Source organism: Falco cherrug, chromosome 18, assembly GCF_023634085.1.
Source record: "Falco cherrug isolate bFalChe1 chromosome 18, bFalChe1.pri, whole genome shotgun sequence".
In the NCBI taxonomy this organism is placed as follows: domain Eukaryota; kingdom Metazoa; phylum Chordata; class Aves; order Falconiformes; family Falconidae; genus Falco; species Falco cherrug.
Genome location: NC_073714.1, coordinates 6,149,037 through 6,169,618, shown reverse-complemented (window position 1 = coordinate 6,169,618; position 20,582 = coordinate 6,149,037). Strand labels below are relative to the sequence as shown.

Sequence of the window (20,582 nt, the reverse complement as noted above, 5' to 3'; positions counted from 1 at the left end):
CTTCTACAAATGAAAGCAACCTCCAGTCTCCCATGCCTGGGGAGGTTGCTGCACACTGAGGATGCCCCGCAGTGAAACCCCCTACAAATTCCTGGTAGGAGCACCCACTTTTGGGTGATGGATAGAAATGGTAATATGTTTCACAGACAATTCCAACACAAACACAACTGAGAAGTCCAGGCTTGGCCACGTGGTTTTGCCAATATGACCATGAGCAGGTAAGAGCACAACAAACCATCAAGTACTCCGGTACCATAAAACCACACCAGCAGCGATGGTTCTTCCAGTGCAGCCCAGTCTCACTGTTTAAAATACAAGGATAAAGCATTTTTGCTGGGATAAGCCGCATCTCCACCAGGAAAACACTAATCTAAGGTTGCTCCCATACAAACCTTCAACCCCTTTGAGTGGGCAAGTCCTCCACGGGGCATCCAAGGTGGCAGAGCAAGCCAGAGGTGGACACGCAAACCCACACTCGTGGCACCGGCTCTTAGAGATGCTCTTTAAGTGCATTTTTTGCCCGCTATGAGCTTGCAACACTATTTCCTACAAGAAGGGGTGCCATTACAAGGGCGTGTAGTGATAAGACAAGGGGGAATGGTTTTAAACTGAAAGAGGGCAGATTTAGGTGAGATATTAACAATAAATTCTGTACTGGGAGGGTGGTGAGATGCTGGCACAGGTTGCCCCATCAGCTGGAACGGTTCAAGGGCAGGTTGGACGTCGCTTGGAGCAACCTGGGCTGTGGCAGGGGGTGGAACTGGGTGGTCTTTAAGGTCCCTTCCAACCCAAACCGTTCTATGATTCTACGATTATGATTTTTCTTCCATGCAGACCACAAATACCTCCTGGTTTTGTGCAACTGTGCAATGCACGCGCAAGGAACACCCTTACTTAGCTCATCGTCGAGGGCATTTCTAAAATACCTCACTGCTGCTGTGCCCTCCTCCTTGTGCTGGTGCCCATCAAGCTGAATATATCCATGGGGGAAACGTTTCAGTTCCAAGACTGGGAATTAGGCTGGATCCATTACCAGGAATGGATAGTGGATTAGTGGAGCCATGGGTTAGCAGTGGCCTTGGCAGTGCCGGGTTAACAGTTGGGTTTGATGATCTTAAAGGTCTTTTCCAACCTAAACAATTCTACGGAATATCCCTTCATTTATCTGCTCCTGGAAAATGATAACTGATGTAGTACTGGGCTAATTGTGCTGCTCTGCAGCCAACTAAAGGCAGACGAGGAGCCTTGAGTAACCTCAAACCCCCACCACCCAGAAATACAACTTATTTTAACACACGAGACAAACGTCCCCCTTCTTATCTCCTAGCCAAAGGGGATGCAAGTGTTATTGTGCGTGATGACTTGACCGGGTATTGCTTTATTTATCCCACATGGCAGGCGTGAAGCTGCTTATATCCACGGGGAGAAAAAGCCAACCCAAACGGGCAGGATTATTTCTTTTGCTCAGCTGTGCCCATTGCAGAATTGATTCAGCCGACAACTTGTGAAATACCGTTAATGAGCTTTGGTTTCTGTTGCCCTGGGTCGCTCCAAGGATGAGATTTCCTACCCTCTGATGTGTCAATTTTCCACTTCCAAATTCAAACCGCGTTGTGGAAACAGAGCATTAACCATGATTCATGAGTATTAGCGCAGAAAGAAAAATATTATTGGAAATCTGAAGTACTTATCTTCTTTGGAACAAGCCTAAATAGAATGAACACAAGAGTGAATAGCTTTAAAAGCAGACAAAGGAAAAGGAAGATGAAATGCTCTCCGCAAGCAACGTAACTTCAGCTTTGGCAGAAAAATATTTTCTAGGCTTAGATGGTAAAGAAATACAGAGCTTTCCCAATTGCCTTGATGGACAGGAGAAAGAGGGTTATATGTTAAAGAGGGATTAGGGGAAATGCCCACCGTTACCACTTAGCATCCAAACAGAAAGAAAAGGTTGGCTGATAGGGAATTAATTAAAAATTAGTTTTTAAGCTAGCAAGCTATCGGGGCTATTTCAACATCACAAGTATCACTTGGAGGGGATGTCCCTGGGCACTCGGCGACTCCTCCAGACACCGGGGTTAGGAGGCAGCCCTCAAACAGAGCAGCTGGTACCTCGCTGCAACAGAGATTTGATGGGGAACCGCTGCCGCTCGCTCACTTTGATCCCTGCAACCTCTTCAAGTGCCACGCCAACCACCACCTATCACAGGTGGCACAAAACCAGACGTATCAAAAAGCAACGATAATTTCATCTGCTCACGCAGAAGCAAAGACAATATTGGTTTTCTGATCTGGGCTTCCATCTGTATTAATTGGAAATGCAAATGCTGAGCAATTTTTTAAAAGCAAAATTGCAAGCCGGTACAAGTGAGCACTAGCTACCCGGAGTGTTTGATTTGAATAAACTAATCAACCCAAACCAGTGGGGGACGAAGGTGTTACGCAAGCTGTCAGCATGCAAGGCACACGTGCGCTGGTGGGAAGGCTCCACGGACCAGCACGGATTATTCAACCAAAAGCAACTTCTTCACTGAGGGAGCATTGGATGCAGCCAAAGAGCCGACAGAGCTGTCACGGAGCTCGCTGATGGACACTGGGCCAGGAGGAGGGCGATGGAAAAGCTTCATTCCCGTTGGAATGGCGGGAATGGCTTATAATTCAGCTTATAAAACCCTGCAGCCTCCTGCTCCTCGCTGGAGGCAGGGGTGCTACCCCAGAGCAAGGGCAATGATGAGCTGCAGGGAGGACAGGTGGTCAGATGCTCGACACACCGACAAAACGCCCGGAGAGCAGGTTAGGAGTGAACAGCTTTGCCCTGGTGTCCTGGATCTCTTCCAGTTTGGACTTCAAAAGTAACTCTTCTCTCTGCTAAGAGCTCCCTTGCAAAAGGAAACGAAGCTATTTTCTGTTGGCATGGTCACGGCTAAAATAAACTTTGCTCCACCAGAGACAGGACCTCAGCCCCCAGAATAACTCCCTTGTTACCCCAGGAGGAAGGCAGCGGTGCTTCCTGCAGGTGTTGGGAGGGATTCGGCTGTGGGAAACAGGGAAATTGGCATGCCAGCTCTACAATTTAAATACATCCTCTCCCTGATACCCCTCTTCTGACTTCATAGGTGAGATGAAAACACCAAGCAGTCACATCATGCAAGCGGTTAAATCCAGGAAGGGGCCCACCGTTGCTGTAAGCTATGCTGGTGACTCGTTAGGACGCATTAGTTTTCCTCCTGGAGATCACCCAGACCACCCGGAAGGCTGCACGGTATCGGTCTTACCGTCTTCAGCAGTGTCCGGTTGTCCCTGAGGCTCCCCACCATGCCGACGAAGGAGACTCCAAACATGGTGAAACCCAACAGGAGGAGGATGATGGCCGGAGCCAGGAAGATCCCTTCCAAGGTTTTGTGCTTTTGCCTCTCCACCTCGGCATAAATCCCAACGCACAGGATCACGAGGCCGAGGATCTGCAAGGGAAGCATGGGATGGGATTCAGACACCAACAGGGAAAAAGCAGAGGTGGAAGATGTCCCAGACAGCCAAGGAAAACCCACCCAACTCCAGGACATTTAACATCCAACCCCAAACGGTGCCATCAGCACTTGGCACATCCCCTTCGGGCTGTTATTCTGCTGGTTGGGAAGGGGATGTATAATCGCAGCGTGGCTGTTACAGCTGGACAGCTTCAAGCTGGGTTTTGCCAGGTTTTTCCTCTCCCCTATCCTGCTTGTATCCCTATGGTCTGCCTGGATGCTCAGCTTGGTGCTCACCTCAGGTCTGATAGACCCAGAGGCTGGTAGTCATTAACACCAACAGCCCATCTCCCAAATTCCACCCTTAGCACCGTCCCCACAACGACTAATTTCACTCCATCATTTTCACACCTGGCTCAAGCACCAACCTGCCCCCAGACCCACAGCGAGCCCCTCACCCTCCCTTCCCACACCGGCACTGACAACTGGAAACGGAATTCTCTGCACCCTTACAAAGCGCTTTTGATCCCTGGATGAAAAGTGCCATAAAGAAAAGCAATGGATTATTTATGACAACCCTCCTCCCCTCTCTCCCCCTTCAACGAATCAGCCTCTAATTGAGAAAGAGCGCCTAACGATGCTGGGATAAAGCGGGGCTCCAAGAAGGGCTGTTTGCATCCCTTCAGCTCCAACATCAAAGCCAGCAACGCTACCCCGAGCGTTTTGTGCTGTCAGGAGCTGTTCGCATCGTGCCCGTCGGCCCTGCGGCACAGCCGAAGGCGAGTCACTTCTCAGCCGGTGCCGAGCCGACACCTGAAAAGGTCAGCGAGGAAAACGAGCGGCATCCAGAGCCATTTCCACGGGGCTTTTGGCAGCTCTCCCCATCCCATATCCCAGCAGGAGACTCCCGGGGGAAAGCCCCTGGCTGCAGACACCCGTGGTCAAAACCCTACATCTCCAAAGAGGAGGAAAAACCCTTTTTGTTGCTCCTTTTCCATCACTTTCACCTTTCTTTCCAAAAGGCTTCGTAGCTCCTGATGAGTTCGCTCAAACTCTTCTTGTTAATTCACACTGGCAATTTGATCCTTAATTCTAATGCAAAATCTTTGGTTTTTTGGGGGGTTGATTTCTTTTCTTCTCTGTTCTGCCTGGACACTATTTCTGGTGCGGTTTTGCAGCTAGTTAATGTCTATCAATCACTGTCTGCTTCCAGGCTCCATCTCATCTATAAAGGAATTGAAATCTCTCAGAAAACGAAATTTAGACGTGTGATATGTTACAGGCAGTTTAGTTATTTGAAACTAAACAGGCAGGCCTATTTGTGATAACAGGCTTTTAATCACAGTTTCATCTCTATACTCTATTTTAAGTATCAGGTCAGTGGCTTGGGATTAGGTTTGATTTAATGTTTAGCTCTTATACGGTGTCCCAGGAAATACATTTGGCTTTGAAGGCGGGGGGTAGACATTAACGCACACCATGCGATCCCCACTAATCCCTGCCATTCCGAACCGCTTTCCCCATTTTAATTAATCCATCTGTGATGGGAGGGAGGATAGAGATCACAGAAAGTACACGGAGCAAACCTGGGAGGGGGGTTGAGAGCAGGATGCTCAAGGGGCTGAGGAAGCAGCATGCATGGGATGGGCGTCAGCTGCTACCAAGGGAGGGAAACCGAGGAGGGTTTTCAGGATGGGCACGTGCGTTGCTTAAAAATAGCTTTTCCAGGGATGAAAAGCATCCTTGACTTAAAGCACGTGGCTGGCATGAGCCTGCTGCAGAGTGGTGCTGGTCCATCCTCCCAGCATCTCCACGGTCATCCCTTTGGCAGGGAAAATCCGTGACCAGTGCCGTGCGTAATATCCCTCTTTTTTGGAGCGGGGCATGCCCCGCTTACTTGCCATGCAAGTGCAAGGAAGGGGGGGGAAAAAAGCAAGTGCAAGGGGCGGGGGGGGGAAAGCAAGTGCAAGGGGGGGGGGAAAGCAAGTGCAAGGCGGGGGGAAAGCAAGTGCAAGGGGGGGAAAAAAGCAAGTGCAAGGGTTGGGGGAAGCAAGTGCAAGGGGGGAAAGGCACTACATGGCATGGGGAGATGCTGCTGGCAACCCAAACCACGCTGCACGGATTTTTTTGGGTTTCATGGCTTAGAAAAGGCTGCGTCCTATGTATGTCCAAGCAACTCCAACTAGTCCTTGGGACTAACAAGCAAAGACTGAGCTGATCTACCTGAATTTCTTGGCTCTCCTCTTTCTTAGCTCCTAGTTTAAAAGGTCACCCAGCCCCCTGCAACAAAGGATTAGTGCTGCAGGCTGGATCCCAGCCCATCTCCACACCTCGCCTGCTAAAAAGCACCCTTCAACTGAAAAAAAAAAAAAAAAAAAAAAAAAAAAAAAGAGTTGCTTCTCCTCAAAGCAGCTTCAAGCACAAGGAAGCATCTTGCAAAGCAACACACACCTCGAGGAAAGGGATGGATACACTGGCACATCTCCCAGCCAAAGGCAGATTGCAAAGGAAGGCTCGCTTGGAAGGATGAGCGGGGAGCGCTGCTGTTGCAAGATGGATGGTGGAGGGATTTGGATGGAAAATAAATAGCTGGGGAGAAAGACCAGCCATTCCCTGAAAAGCGGCGTTTCTGTGAAAAAATGATGGGTTTGGAGCAAACCGGCGATGTCAAAGTATTTGCCAGGATTTACACAGCACCGTAAAAAACTGCGAGGGGAATAACTTCATCAAAAAACTGATCATCCCACCCCCCTTAACCCAGAGAAGAGCACCAAGAGGTGCAGGAAAACCTTGCACCACCCCTTGCAGAGCCTGGCTGCCCTGGTTTCCATCACCGGGTTGCTGGGGGGGGGGGGGGGGGGGGCAGGGGGGGTTGTTTATGCGCTACAAATTCAATCAGCACGGATATTTTTGATTCCCGGCATCACATCCCTTTTCTACCACCTACACTCGATGACATGGTAAGGCACATAATGAAGTTTGCTGGTAAATCCTCTGCAGTTACATGTTAATTGCCCAGTGATCACCTTAATAGAGCGCAAACACCAGGATAGACAGCAGCCGCTAATTACAACTGCTCTGCAATGCATCTAAGAGAAAAAGCAAACCTGCAAGTACCCTCTAATGAGAGGATGATTACCTCATTTCTACAGGATAATAACTGTACGATGGAACCATCACCATGGGGGAAGCCAAGGGGGCGGCTGCAGCTCCACCAGACCTTGCGGTGAAGGCGTCCTGCATCAATTGTCCTCTTAAAAGCTGGCAAGAAATCACCTTTGGGTTTAATTTCAGCCCTGTTTGGCTTTAGTGCTTCTTGGAGTTTGTAGGGGCTGAGTGGGCAGGAGATGGAAGGTAGCGAGCAGCCACCCCGGGGTGTCCAATTTCCATTCCCACCCCAACAAGGACCCCCGTGACTTCCTCTCCTCCCTCCCTCCAATACTCCTGGATAGATAAAATAGCAAACTTGGATTTCTTAGCCTGGTACAAGTCGCTATGTCCAACCCCTTCTCCCTGGGAAGGATTTTAGCAGCCTCCAAAGCCGCAGTTAAGCATGGGGCTGTTTCCCAATGGATTCGGAAAGACCCGACGTGTCGCACCACGCTGCGATAAGGCTTTTGTGCAGCCCCCTCAAATCGGCTCTGGCGCCAAGAAGCAAAACAACTCGGCAGTCCTTGGGGGGATTCTGCAGAAGCTGACAGTGTAAAGAGCGCTTTTCTCGGGGTGATGAGGAGCTGCAGGTCTGCCCGAGCCCCTTCCCCACCTTTGCAGCCTATTTCCAAAGCTGTTTCGCTCCAGCCTCCTCTCTTCTTCGTGGGATAGCAGAGATGCTGGGTTTCCTCTGCAGGCTTTTCTCCATCTAATGGCAAGGAAAAGGCTGGGGTGGGGAGCTGAGGACCTGGGAAGGAGAAGAGCTAAAGGTGGAAATCACTGTCCCACTGATCACAGAGTTGTTTAGAGACCTGGAGGTCAAGAAGTGGGATGGAAAGGCAATTAACGAACAGAAAATAGTATGATACACAGCTCTGATGATGCCAGCAGGGTTTAGGGGTGCCGAATAGGTGGCTTGAGCTCGCAGCTAACCCACAGGTGAGACAAGGAGTTTGCAAAGCTCTCTTGGAGCCATGGGCTCTGTGGTGCTTGTAATTGCTTCTCCATCCTTGCACAACTTGGCTTGGGCACGGAGGCAGCCACTCAACACCAACGAGACACGCATAGTCCTACCAGTGCTAACGAGAGACATACACAGCCCTACCCCATCCTAAAAATCCCAGAGATGCCACGAGCCCCGCGCCCAAGATCCAAAAGACCCAAGTGACAGGAGTTACTCTCAACCACACGCCGAGCAAGCAGGTACCACGAATCCAAGGGGATGTTAACGCGGCCGAAGCAGCGCGACATCAAAGGCTGCCAAGGGCCAAGCGGCAGGCATGGCTCGTCCCAGGGTGATCAGCATTAATTGGATGAGTCAACGCTACGCTAACGCGAGGCAGTAATTTCTCCTTATTTGGGAACACCAAAAAGTCACGATGACGGTGGCTCCAAGCCCACGCAGACCCCAGCAGCCAGATGACATGAGTCAGAGCACTGGACCGGGCAGTAGAAAAGGGAACGGGGCGTCACTTCGTTCTCCATCCAAGATGACCAGAGGTGCCAAACTAAGGGCAAAACTCTTGTTTTTCAAATCCCCAGCTCACCACAGAATCGTTCTTCCCAGATTTGAAGACCCATCTCCCTCCAAATTAGCCGGCAGAGCACTCCTGCTCCTCCTCAGGAAGTTTTATTGCAACATACAGGCAAGAAACTGTGATATAGAATGCGCTGAATGCTCTTAGACATTAAAAGCTAGAAGCACAGGATTAATAATACGATTAACAAATTGCATAATGCTTAACTGCTGATGGTACGAAGGAATGTAAGAAATATGCTTTTATAAGGGTCAATTAAACCAGAAGTTTTGACTTTTATGGAAAAGTAAGAAAAGGAAAGCAGCATTTCTTTTTGAAAAGAAAACTTCAAACCTATGCTCTGCTGAATCCTCAACAAGGATTAAATCTACCTGTACAAAACCAGCTGGTCCAACCCGCGATGCTTGAACCTTTCTGCCCTTCTGCTCCATGTTGGGTACAAAGCCACTCTCTGGCTTATCCCACGCTCCTTTACTGATTTTCCCACCTATAAATAAGTGTTTTCATTATCTGAAGGTACTGGAAAGGATCTAGCGGCACTAGCACCAGTTTTCTGCAGGCTGGGACAACCCTACGCTGGCAAACCGTGATGCATCTCACCCCAAACCTCCTTGATCCTTCATGGCAAACCAACTCAAGTCTTCTTGCACTGAATTTTTACTCTCAGGGAGGGATGTTAAATTTTCAAAGCCTTCATGCAATACCAGCGAGAAGTTCCTACACAATCATTTTTTAATGAATGCATTTGGCCAGAGAGAAACTCAGCCCCGGTCACGTCTGGTTAACGAGGCTTTGAAAGGTTTGGCAGCACCGTTGAATTAATACGGCGGCAACATGTGCAAATGAGGCCAGAAGTAGGTCAGGCAGCTGAAAACCTCGCAGGAGCCGCGCAATCCGTGTGGATTCGATGGGACAATGTCCCCACGCAAGGACTGTCCCAGGGTTGAAGGCAGGCTGGGTCGGAGCAATTCAAAGTGGCTTTTTTACAGCTATTTTCCAGTTGCTGGGAGTTACTCTTGACTGGTGGACTTGCCAGGATGCCCCACCGAGCACCCCAAAATGCCCCAGCCATTAATAAGCATCTGGCATCGAGGCTGCCTCATCGTTAATCTACGCTTGCGAACCCTGATCTCAGTTCGGATTAACTGGGAGAAAAAAAACCACCCTGCGCCTCCTCCCCATCCCTGCAGTTGCTTAAAGGCATCTGGGGAAACCTCAAACCGAGCAAAACTCGGCTCTGAGAAACCAAAGCCACAGTGACAGGTTTTTCTGCAGGTTGATTTGGCAAGCAAAAATATTGCACTATCCTTCCCCAAAAACTCACACTGCAGCCCCAAACAAGTTAAGAAATCTGGATTTTTTTTCAGTCTGGATGGGCGCAGTAAGAGTCCAATGAGGGTCCTGCCCACACTGCAGGACATACTGAAATCTCCTCTACCCTTGGGAGCCTTCCTATCCAGCAGGCCACAAGGAAATCTGTGAGATGTTCTACAAAAAAACCCCTCTTTTTTCTTATTCTCATTAATACCCCAGTGTGGGCACAAGTCATTCAGCACAGTGAGACAACGGGGTTCGCTATCCCCAGCTAGTGCAGGTGAGCACTGCCCTCCCAGTGAGCTCATTCCTCAAAACCAACAAATAAATCAGGAAATAAAAAGCGTTTCCAAACTCTGCCTGTAGCCCCGTTTACCGTTCACAGCCTGCCTGGGAACTCACGCAGAAATTTCTGCAATTACACCTATACAATTAGGGATGCATACCACTACACACGCCCAGCAGGCAGCCATGCACGGGGCAAAGAGGATTATTTCAACTTCAGGAGGAAATATCTGTAAATATGGACTGGATTATGCAAGATTAACCCTGGGAAGATGCTCACTTCATCTCTCACGCGTTAACTGAGGATGCACAGATCCTAAAGGGAAGGGGAATTGCTTGCTTCCCCCTCCCCTGCTCTGACATGGGTTTGCACCTCCCAGGTGCCAGGGAAGGCTTGCCCCGACCATAGCTCAGTGATTCAAAATTGCTTAAGAGTAAGTTTTATTTTTTCCTCTTAAAATAACAGGGCTCAAATACCCGCCACTCGATGCCTGCGTTCATGCCTCATCCCTGTTGAACAGTGTAAAGGCAACAGCAGAGGCGGGCAGGGGAGATCTGGCTGGCAACACCACCCGACGGGTGCTTGGGTGGTAAAAACATTAAATTTCCTTGTTTATGTTCCAAACGCCTCAAAACGTGACTCTTGGCCACCGGGGATTTGCAAGAGCAGTTCTGGGGAAGGGCAGACCCAGGGAAATGCTCTTAAATGCACCGAAAAGCCACAGTTTTGCCCAAGATTGCCCATTTTGGACCCAGCCAGTGCCAAGCAAGGGGGGCTTCATGGCACCGCGTTTTCCCGCCAAGATTTGATGCCTGGGAAGGGGAAATTTTGACACTGAAAAGTCAAATCGAACCCACAGGGGCAGCATGGTGGGGGGAAACACCAGGAAGGACAGAGAAGCACCTACCGAGAAGAGGGTGGCATAGGTGGACAAAGCAAATTTGATGCTGTAGTAATAGAAGTGGGAATTTCGGCACTCGGAGGCTTGGGCCATCCTTGCGACTCCGGTGAGAGGGGTTTGCTCGCTGCTGCCTGCCAGATCCTCCCTGCTCCGGCCGGCTCCTGGTGTCCGCTGCCGAGCTGAAAGAGCGTACACATGCACACAGACGAGCCTTGAACTTGAGCTGATCGCTCCAACTTCCGCCTGGCAGGAGGGGAGAGCGATCAGAGGGAAGGCACAAGCAGCCAGCGTTAACCCTTTGCTGCGTTTGTTGCTTGGTTTGGCTGCTGAGAGCAACGGCAAAGCTCGGCTCGAGTAGGTTTGCTCTGACAATTAGCCCCAAAATTGGTGCAGGGGTGGATCTGTAGCAAATCATTAACAGCAAACGCGTTGCTGTCGGTGCCTCGCGCCCTTGCCAGCGTGCTGGAAGAGCTCGCTGCAATCCTGCAGCCATCCTGGGAGCGATCCTGCAGTAACAATGGATAAAGCAGCAGCCCAAAATCCAGCAAGAATCAGGCCAGGGGCTGCCCAGGCAGCTGCTCGGAGCAGGACTGGAGAGCGATGTCCGAATTTACCTGCTGCCGCTTCCTACTGCGTGCAACGCCTCCCCTTCGACACCGCCTTGAGCCGCCTGGTGCTCGTGCAGCTAGGAAGAAGGAAAAAGAAATTATTACACCCAGGCTCGACGTGGTGTAACGCTTGAAAGAAAAGGTGTGGGGAGCAAGAAACCAGCACCGGGAGACCCCACGGCTGTACGTAGCGCTAGAAAGTGTAAAAATGGTATTTAATAAAAAGAGCAAAAAGAGGAGCTTGGAAAAGCGGCGACTGCAGCTGGTCTGTGATGATGCCGAGGGGCACCCGGCACCAAGGGGAACCCTTCATTTGTGCAGCTTGACTCGCTGCGGATCTGAAATAGGAAGAAAAAGGGGCATCACTTGTGCCGCGGGTCGTGGCCTGGGAGATGTTTGGAAACCCCAGCTCTCGGGAGGAAGATGCTGCTTCTCTCTGGGGTGGCCAAATGGGGAATTTGAAGCAGGGTTTGAAGAAACAACAGTGACTCAGGGCTGCACCCAAAGACGTGGGAGCTGTATTTACCCAGCTTTTAGCAGACATAGAGTCATTCAGCGCAGCAGAAGAGATCACATTCCCTTTGCTTTTACTTTATAAGCTGCAAGTGTGAGAGCAGAGATGGGATGAGAGTTTCAGTGGCCAACAGATCCCAAACACTGAGGATATTATACTTCATGGTATGGCAACGGGGTGAAACATCCCCAAAATGACATTTCTGGACACAATTTAGCTACAGCTGGCTGTGATCAGACTCAACGAGCAAAGAGCAGTCAACTTTCCTCCCCATTTAAAAAAACAAACAAACAAACAAACAAACCAAACAAAACAAAACAAAAAAACCCAAATGAATTTCAAATGAACTTTTAGTGCTTTGGAGCCTGGTTTATACCATCACTTTCCATTTTGCTAACACCCAGGAAAGCCAGTGCTGTGAATACCCGTGCAAGGGAAGAAAACAGCGACGGCCTCGCCAGCGCAGAGCTTTTCTTTTTACCAACCTCTGCTTGGAAGAAGAAACCCCAACACCGAGCAAGAGGCATCTGGGGAGGTGCACGATGTATTTCCTCCACCCTTCCTTCCCTTTTTGAAGGATGCTGCATCCAGGAGAACAGTCAATTAAAAAAAGATTAAAATACCTGCTTGTCCCTGCGACTTTTCTCTTGGTTGTCTAATCTCTATCAAGTGTGACGGCACCGGCACGGGGGGTGCTGGGCTTCTTTTTGACTTGTTGCACGGAGAAATCTTGGCACTTGACGACTAAACCTCTGCGCGTTCATCTATTTATATAATATGCTGTCTGCGCTTTAATTCAGAAGCCAACTTAGCGTGCAGCAGAGCAAGGGAGAAATAGCATTTCCCTACAAACCCAGGCGTGACACAGCTAACCGGTGGCCAAAGCAGCAGATTTAAGCCAGACTTAAACCATCGGGTCTATAGATAACGCTCAACGTGGCCTAAAGTTTTCACGTTAATTTGAAGCCATGCTTAACGGAACGATTCACCGTAAAACTTTGGTTCATCCGAGGTTTTGCCCATAATTTCAGGCTCTTTCCCCTTCTCCACCGAATCCCAGGCAAGCCCCAAACCTCCAGCAGTATAAATCATGTAATGCACACCGCAAGCACATCACAGGCTCTTCCCCAGCATCATTTCTCCATCAGCCAGTAATTTACACCCGATATTCCATGAGCAGTTAATTACGCTGTGCAACTCATTCCTAAAAAAAAAGACAAAACAAAAAACAAACAAAAAAAAAAACACCCAGATTTGTGCCTGCAGGGATTGGAACTGCAACAAAACTCTCCCACGACTTCTATACAACACCGTTAACACGCTCAAGAAAGGACAGATTTGCTTTCCACCGCGCAGATTTTCGCACATCAGACCTCGGGCCAGGAAGATTGCTGGTGCAGGGACACAGCAATCCCACATATCAATTGGGAATTCTTTTTATAGCCTTTCAAAATTCCTTGATTCCAACAAAAGCACATTTATAAATGCAGCAGCAAGTCCTCCTCCCAGCTCCCACTCCCAGGGAGCACCAGCAGGAATTCAGCATTTTCCCTAGCAAGGGAAAACTCCCTTCACTAGGCATCCAGAGGGGGGTTAATTTTTTTTTTTTCCCACTTTTCCAAGCAAGTAGCATTTTATACCGTGCTTTCCTTTCTGCAAAAGGGATGATAAAGAATAAGCACTCCTCTGACAGCGCAAATGCATACGGATCCTTTGCTGCTTGCAGAGAGATGCACTCAGAGATGAGCAGACAAGAGCCAACCTTAAATCATCCATTTATTTATACTAACATTACCCTAATGGGTAGATAATGCACAAGCCCTGCCGGACACGAGGGAGAGGCAGACGTAGCTTTTAAAAAGCTTAACGTTGAGTGGAATAAATTCTGCGGTACAAATTTAAACAGAACATGAAACTTTGCTCTATTTAATGTCACTTCGGCACGATGCTCTTGGGTTACGGAGGGAGCGGGAAGGGCGATGGGATCAGGGTGGGGTTTATTCCTGAATTATTATTTTTTTTTGCCCCATCCAGCAAGGCTGCGGGAAGGTCGTAGAGTGGCTTTGCACATAGGGAACGAGCAAGCCCTTATTTATGGGTTTTAATCATTAACATGACGCCAGTGCTGGCAGCATCAGGCCCAGGCAATCATTAACTTCAGGAAGAAATGACTCAGCCAGTGTTTAATGCTCCAGACAATTCAAACCACTGGACATCAACCAGTGGCCAAAATCTGGGGGTCTGCAGCCATTTGAGGGGGTGACGCTGCTGCTGGAGGGAGATTTTCCATCGGCAGAGCCCTGTCCCCCTCCAATGCCCGGAGGATGGGAACTCCCTTCCCACCCTACAGATCACTCCTGGCTTTACAGGCAGAAAGTCTGCGATATTAAACCAATAAAACAAAAAACTAAGGCTGCAGGAAAACACACCAAACCCTCCAAAGTACCAAGTTGTGCTATGAATGTGCTCTCGGTGGTGCTTCGGTCAGCTCCGCATGCAGCCAGCATACCAAGCACCTTCAATAAAGATGCTGCTTCTTCCCCTGAGCAGGGGTTCCCAGCATATTAATTGCAAATCACTGACAAGCCTTTTACCTTTGCAGATGAAATTTTGCCTCCTAGAAGTACGGAAAGGACCTTAAGCAGGGTTTGTCCGTGCTCCCATGCAAGAGGAGTCCCATACATAAGCAGATACGAGTCCTGTGCAAGCAGCCAGAGGGGCAAAAAGGGGTTTGGGGACCTTTTAGACGGGTTTCACGGCCAAGAAAACCCCTAGATCTGGGACCTGGTGGAGATCCACTCAATGATTTTGCTAAGCTGCTAGGTGGAAGCGGCTGCTGCAGGCTGCCTGCTCCTCACCCATTCCCCAGCCCCTTGCCCAAACTGGGCAGCCTGAGGGGTCCCTTTGCTGCACCCCAGAGTGGGCTAGCCAAAAAAAATCCCTTAGCGGCTCCAAAACTCATTTAAATGGGACAGCAAGGGCCAGCTTGCAGCTGGAAAGGCTAAGGGAACTGCCAGCGTTTGCTGCTTCCATGTCTGGGTTCAGTGCCTTAACGAGGCCCACTGCATAAATTAATTAGCGAGGCTTTTCACAGGGTTCTGCTGCACTTCCCTAGAGCCAAGTTAAGATTGGAAAGTGCTAATTTAAGGTTTAGCACTTCACCCCAGGCACGCTGCAGGGACGGGATCCATCCTATGAGCTCCCAGCCAGGGAAACAGCCGCACACCGCAGCCTCGCTCCATCCTTCTTCAGCCAGACACGAGAGCACGCAAATTATAGCTCCTGCCAACTAATTTAACATTTAATTGCATGAAAAGCAGCGCTGCTGTCTCTCTCATCCGCTCTCCTTTTGCAAACAAGCCACGGTGAACATCCTACCTGGGGAAAAAAAAAAAAAAGTTTTGCAGCTGAACAGCAAGAAGGGTTTAACTGACAAACTGCCTCGGCTTGGGGCTGTCACACCATGGCACTGCTCCTTCGCTGGCGCAGAGTCTGGTTTTACTCCCTGTTGTACCAGAGCCACAAAACCCCTGAAATTTTACTCATCCTTGCGACTTCATTAGCAAACATTTGTGCTAATCTTAGCCCCATTTGCAAGCTTTGATGTGGGATTTCCGAGGCTTTATTCCGCCACTTTCACCTGTGCCCTTCAGCACTGTCATTTCTGTTGTTGCAAAGTTCCCACTAGTAGGAATTCCTCATTTAAAAGCACAGAGGCTCATCATCTCATGATTTTTCCTCCCTGGATATATTCTCAGGGCTAGTTTTTCCATCTTCACAGGCAACAGCAAGTCCCAGTCCCTCCTTCTCCCAGGTCTTTCCAACACCACATCTGTCCTGCTGGAAAAATAAATTACCCGCACGCTTTTTACACCCCATGCTCGAGCCACGTGCAGGAGTAATTTCTTTTTTATTGGGCCATGAATAAATGAAACCGAGGTTTCCAAATGAAACCCTACGTGTTGCACATCAATTCCAAGCACCAGATCCCACGTTACGTGCTTCCCTTGGCTTTGCTACCCACCCCCCGCAGCAGCTAAAAGCACCAACCGTTTCCTAAACCCAGCAGCAAATGAAAAAGACCTTCCACGGTGCAATTGCATTACTCGATTGACAACTTGGCCTGTATTTATTTTTTTTTTCTTCCCAGGCAGGCAGTGATTAAAGTGGAAAATGTTAATCTGTACCGCTGCAAACCACAGCACAGCTGGTTTGCTTCGACTGTGAGCACGGCAGCTATAAAAGAACAAAGTAAGCAGCAGGGGGGTGGGAGGAGAAATCGCTCCAAGGAGTTAGGATAATAAGCAAGCAAGGCTGGAAAACGATGAGCAGGAATAAAACCAAAGCATTAATGTGCAATTTTCTGATTTGTAAAACACTGATTACATGAGGAGGGCTAGGGAGCAGGGCTCGGAGGTGCCAGGCTCACTACAGCCGCCGTGCCCACGATGGGGAGAAAAGCAATATGGAGAAGAGGAGTCACTCGCTCCCGCGGTTCAATCACACTCGAGCATCTTCCTGGGTCAGTGTTCATCTGCAAAGCATCACCTCTAATAGCATGGGACAGAGCAGTCCTCCACCAACCTGCTTTATTATCCCCTTGGGAAGGGACTGATACTCCCAGCCTCTGCAGCTCAAAGCTCTGCAATTTAATCCGAGCAGGTGGACAGCATTGCCTTCTTGCCGGGTATTTGTGAGGTTCATACATGCCCAGAGTTTCCGCTTCCTTCCTTGCAGCTCCTGAAGGCCCCAGTCACTGGGGTCACTTCTTTTTCCTCGCTTTTTAACTGTTTTGGCATCTCCTTTCTGGCCACTTGTTCCGCAGAGCCTCAGTGCTGGAGCCAAGCAGGTGGATGCAAACACACAGAGCTCAGCTGGGTTAAAAGAAAAAAGAAAAACACAGGGGAAAAAAAACCCCAAACAACCACCCAAAGCAACACAGACATGGTGGGACATCTGACAGATACTGCTTCAGCAAAATATCACTTATAATTTGGGCTAGTACATGCCAAAGGGTACAGACGCTGCTGGGCTTATAGCCCCAAGAAATCAGGTTTTGCCAGCAGAGAACTTAAAATTGCAAAATGAAGATGAAGTTGTAGCTCATAGATGGCAGCTTCACCTTTTCCTGGCTTTTTTTAGAGATTTATTACTTCATAGACCTCAGGAAAACAGGAATTTTATTCCATTTTCTAGCAAGCTATGCTCCCTGCAGCACGGGGTAAAACCCACTGGGAAGCCACAACCCCAAAGACTTTCCAAAACACTGAGTCGCCACAGCTGTCCCCATTAAAAAGCCTCGCTAATCAATCCACAGCAGATAAACTCATTCCATGGGTTCCCAACACTAAAAATAACTAAAACCTAAAAATAATTTCTCTGCACCTCGGCCCCGTGGTCTGTGCCTGGGAAGTATGGATGGAGGTGCAGCAATCTTCCTGCTCCATCCATTTCTCACTCCCATGCCCAGATTTACTCTCTGCCACGGATGTTTAATCCGCTGCCATAAGATACCTGGCTAAATATGCTAAATAATAAAGCCACAGGGCTGTAGAAATCATACAGCAGCTTCAGGAAAAACAACCTTCCCCCTCCATTCTCAAGAGGAGTCAGATGAGTTTAATTATCCACAAATTATTCTGAGCATGTATTTTCCTTGATCGTTTCCTCCCCCCAGCCTTAATGGTGCACATTTGCTTTAAAAAAAAAAAAACAACAACAACAAAAAAACCAAAACCCAAACCCAAACTTGTTGGAAGATCCTGAGCTTGTTACGATTTGCCCAGAACGGATGCCACCACGATCAACCAGCCGTCATTTTATCCCCAGCAAACATCCCTCCTGCGATTTGCTCGGCTTTTTCCAGCCAAAGCTCTGCAGCAGGATCGACTGCACCGTCGCGATGGGTGGGAGAGATCCAACGTCAGCCGGCGTGGCAGAGGGAGTCGCATCTTTCTGCAATAAGTCGCAGCAGATATTCCAGAGAGATTTTGTAACTCACATGCTTAACGCGTGGTTAAGCTGCTAACGTACAGCCTGGGAATTGGAGAAAATTCATCGAGATCGGGGCTTGTAAGGAAACACAGGCTCTTTCCAAGCTCCTTCCCACCAACATGTGGCCAAGCCTGGACCGGCACACCCCCTCATATGGCAACGGAGGAAAACAAAGCTTCTAATGCAATAAAACGCCTCGATTTTGAGCCTCTGGCTCAAACGCCAGAGCAGCTTCTGGTTCTTCCCTAAGCCACAAGCCTGATTTACAGCCCTGATGATAAATCAGCACTGCTCAGCCCAGCTGCGCAACCCTGCTCTCATGCCCAGGACTTCAAGAAATAATAAAAAAAATAATACTCCTGAGTATATCAGGGATCCAGGTAGCCCAGCATTAGCAACAAGGACTTGCTGCCCCAAGCCACCATTGGCAGGAGAGGATGCGATATAGGGAAAGCAAGAACCTACAGAGGAATTTAAAAATCACTACCTGTGCATACCCAGAAAAGCTTTTCCCAGCTTGCTGAGCTCCTCCAACAAAAAAACTGGAAACCCACACGTGGAACTGGGGGTTGGGTTGAGCAGAGCCCTGTTCAGTGGTCTTCTGTATGCCCAGGGCTTCAGGGCTGAGTTTCCTTCTATAGGATCTCAGGGAAGCAGCACGTTTCACCGAGGTGATGCCCAGCCCCGTGGCCTGTAACTACACAGCCAATTCATTTACATTCCTGTAATAACACAGCTTGGCTTTAGTCACCCCCTCTACCCAAAAAGCTCCCAGGCTTTGCCATTTCCCAGGAGCTGGAGACCTAGAAGCAGATATGCCACTTCAACAGCTTTTTTTTAAAAAAAAAAAAAAAAAAATTCTTTTTAGGTCTTTTCCACATTCTGGCACTAAACCTCACGTCTTGGATGCAATGGTGATGATGTTAACTCAGCCATAAGGATGAAAAGCAGGGAAAAACAAGATCAGAATCAGGTATTAATCATTATGGAGCTTCAGAATAAGAGTAGAACCGCGCAATGGCTGAAATAAACCCATTGCTGACTATTCTTCCCCAAAAACGTGATCCTTAGGTGGATTTAAAGGCGTTTATGCCTCCAGCCATCACAAGGCACAACTATAAAAGAGCCCAACACCTCCCACTACAGAATCCTCCTGGCTTCAGCTCCCTCCTGCCGCCAGCACCAGATCCTTTAACACACCTTGGAGGAGCATCCAAAGCCACCACAAGCCATCATCTCATGGTAGAAAACAAGCCCAGCCACGAGTCAGATGCATATTTTGGTACCAGTTGCAAATGCAAAACATTTATAAGTCTGCCAGACTTTACTCGCAGATCCAAAATATCTGCGTGCCACGGACCTACAGGTGTTACTCCACCATCCCATCCCAAGATCATCATTTCTGAGTGATGCTGTTCTGCCAAAGTTGCTGTATCTCTTCACACACGTTATTAAAAGCCAGCACAAAGCCAACTCTCAACAGTTCCTCTTAGCACCAAGTAGTAGCAAGATTCAGTCATTTGATATCCTGGGGAGAGAAAGGGCTTACAGCCAGAAATGTGTCATAACACCTGTAGGGGGTGGGAGCGGGAAGAAAAATATATCAGGGGAAATAAGAGAACCTCTGTCAGCCAAATAAATAGGTAAGATTTATTCTGCCTCCAAAATGATGCTTTTTCTGGTGGTCACAGACGAAAACCTGTTCAGAGACAGCAGAGCAATGAAAAAAAAAAAGTAATAAAGAATCAACTCGCTTTTCAGTGCCTTTTAACCCCTGTATAGCTTTGGAGCCCCAAATATAAATAAATAAAAACTTAATAAAAATAAATGGGCAGCTCTGAGGGGCGACCAAAAAGCACGTTTGTGTGCACCCAAGCCCCAGATGAACAAGTACATTTTGTTATCAATCCACACATCCCCGGGAGAGCAAGAAAGCACATGAATCCAGAGATGCCCAGCATCCATGCGCTGAGCGTAGGTTAACAGCCAACTCCAATTTCTCTACAGTGAATGCATAAATATTTTTTAATCCCTTGGCTGCTGCTTCCTTAGATGTGTCAGTCACGCTACAAAATATTTTCAGGCCAAGCATGAAGAAATTCAGACCAAATAGCTTATTGCTAAAACCAGTCATGCTCCCTTGAAAGTCACCTTCCTGCAGCCTCTGTCCTCCGCTGGCTCCAGTGAGGAAAAAGCCCCCTGGACTGCATCACTTGGCTATTTTAAAACCATTTTTGTATGCAGCATCGTTAAGTTTAATTCAACACTCACTAGCGGCTGGTCTCTAAGGGGCACCGGTTCCTACTGCAGATTGAAGCTCACGCAGGAGGGAAGCGCTCGGTCACCATCCCCCTTCTGCAGAGGTGGTTGAGTGGGTTCACACAGGCTGCACAGACTCTGTGCCAGGAGGAGAACACATAAGCAGCACAATCAGGCAAAAAAGATGACAACAAAAAGCATTATTTATCCTATTGACAACCTGCTGCCCCCAAACCCTCGCGCCTTCCACACCTAAAGGGCAGGGAGCACGTGGGACTGCAAGAGCTGGAGCCACCTTCCAGCCTTACTCCTTCCCTTCACACTTGAATATCACCCAGACCTGAATTCCAACCTCAAAATATTGAGCTAAATTTCATTTCTTTAAGATTTTTTTTTTCCTCTTACCCCCCAAAACAATTGCACCAGTTGCTCTAGCAATAGCTTCACCGCTCTGTATCCCTGCGGCACAGTCGGCGACACTCATTTGATCAATGCAAGTACAGACCTCACGCAGCTGGGAAAATATGGACTAAATAACTCGCTGACGGAGC

General features: G+C 48.7%; 1 protein-coding gene across 4 annotated transcripts in view; it reads right to left on the bottom strand.

Annotated features, from left to right (window-relative positions):
• LOC102060129 (tetraspanin-15-like) overlaps positions 1-20,582 on the bottom strand; it is a 99,129-nt gene that overhangs the window by 35,770 nt on the left and 42,777 nt on the right. For 2 of the 4 annotated variants that reach the window (XM_055696044.1, XM_055696046.1), the window contains 3 exons: positions 11,271-11,341; positions 10,663-10,899; positions 3,276-3,461 (listed from right to left, as the gene is read on the bottom strand). In XM_055696044.1, coding sequence (XP_055552019.1) covers positions 3,276-3,461; positions 10,663-10,899; positions 11,271-11,341 — 494 coding nt within the window. Of the gene's footprint in view, positions 1-3,275; positions 3,462-10,662; positions 10,900-11,270; positions 11,342-16,362; positions 16,653-20,582 lie in introns of all 4 variants that reach the window. The other 2 variants (XM_055696045.1, XM_005438145.3) reach the window with 2 other exon arrangements.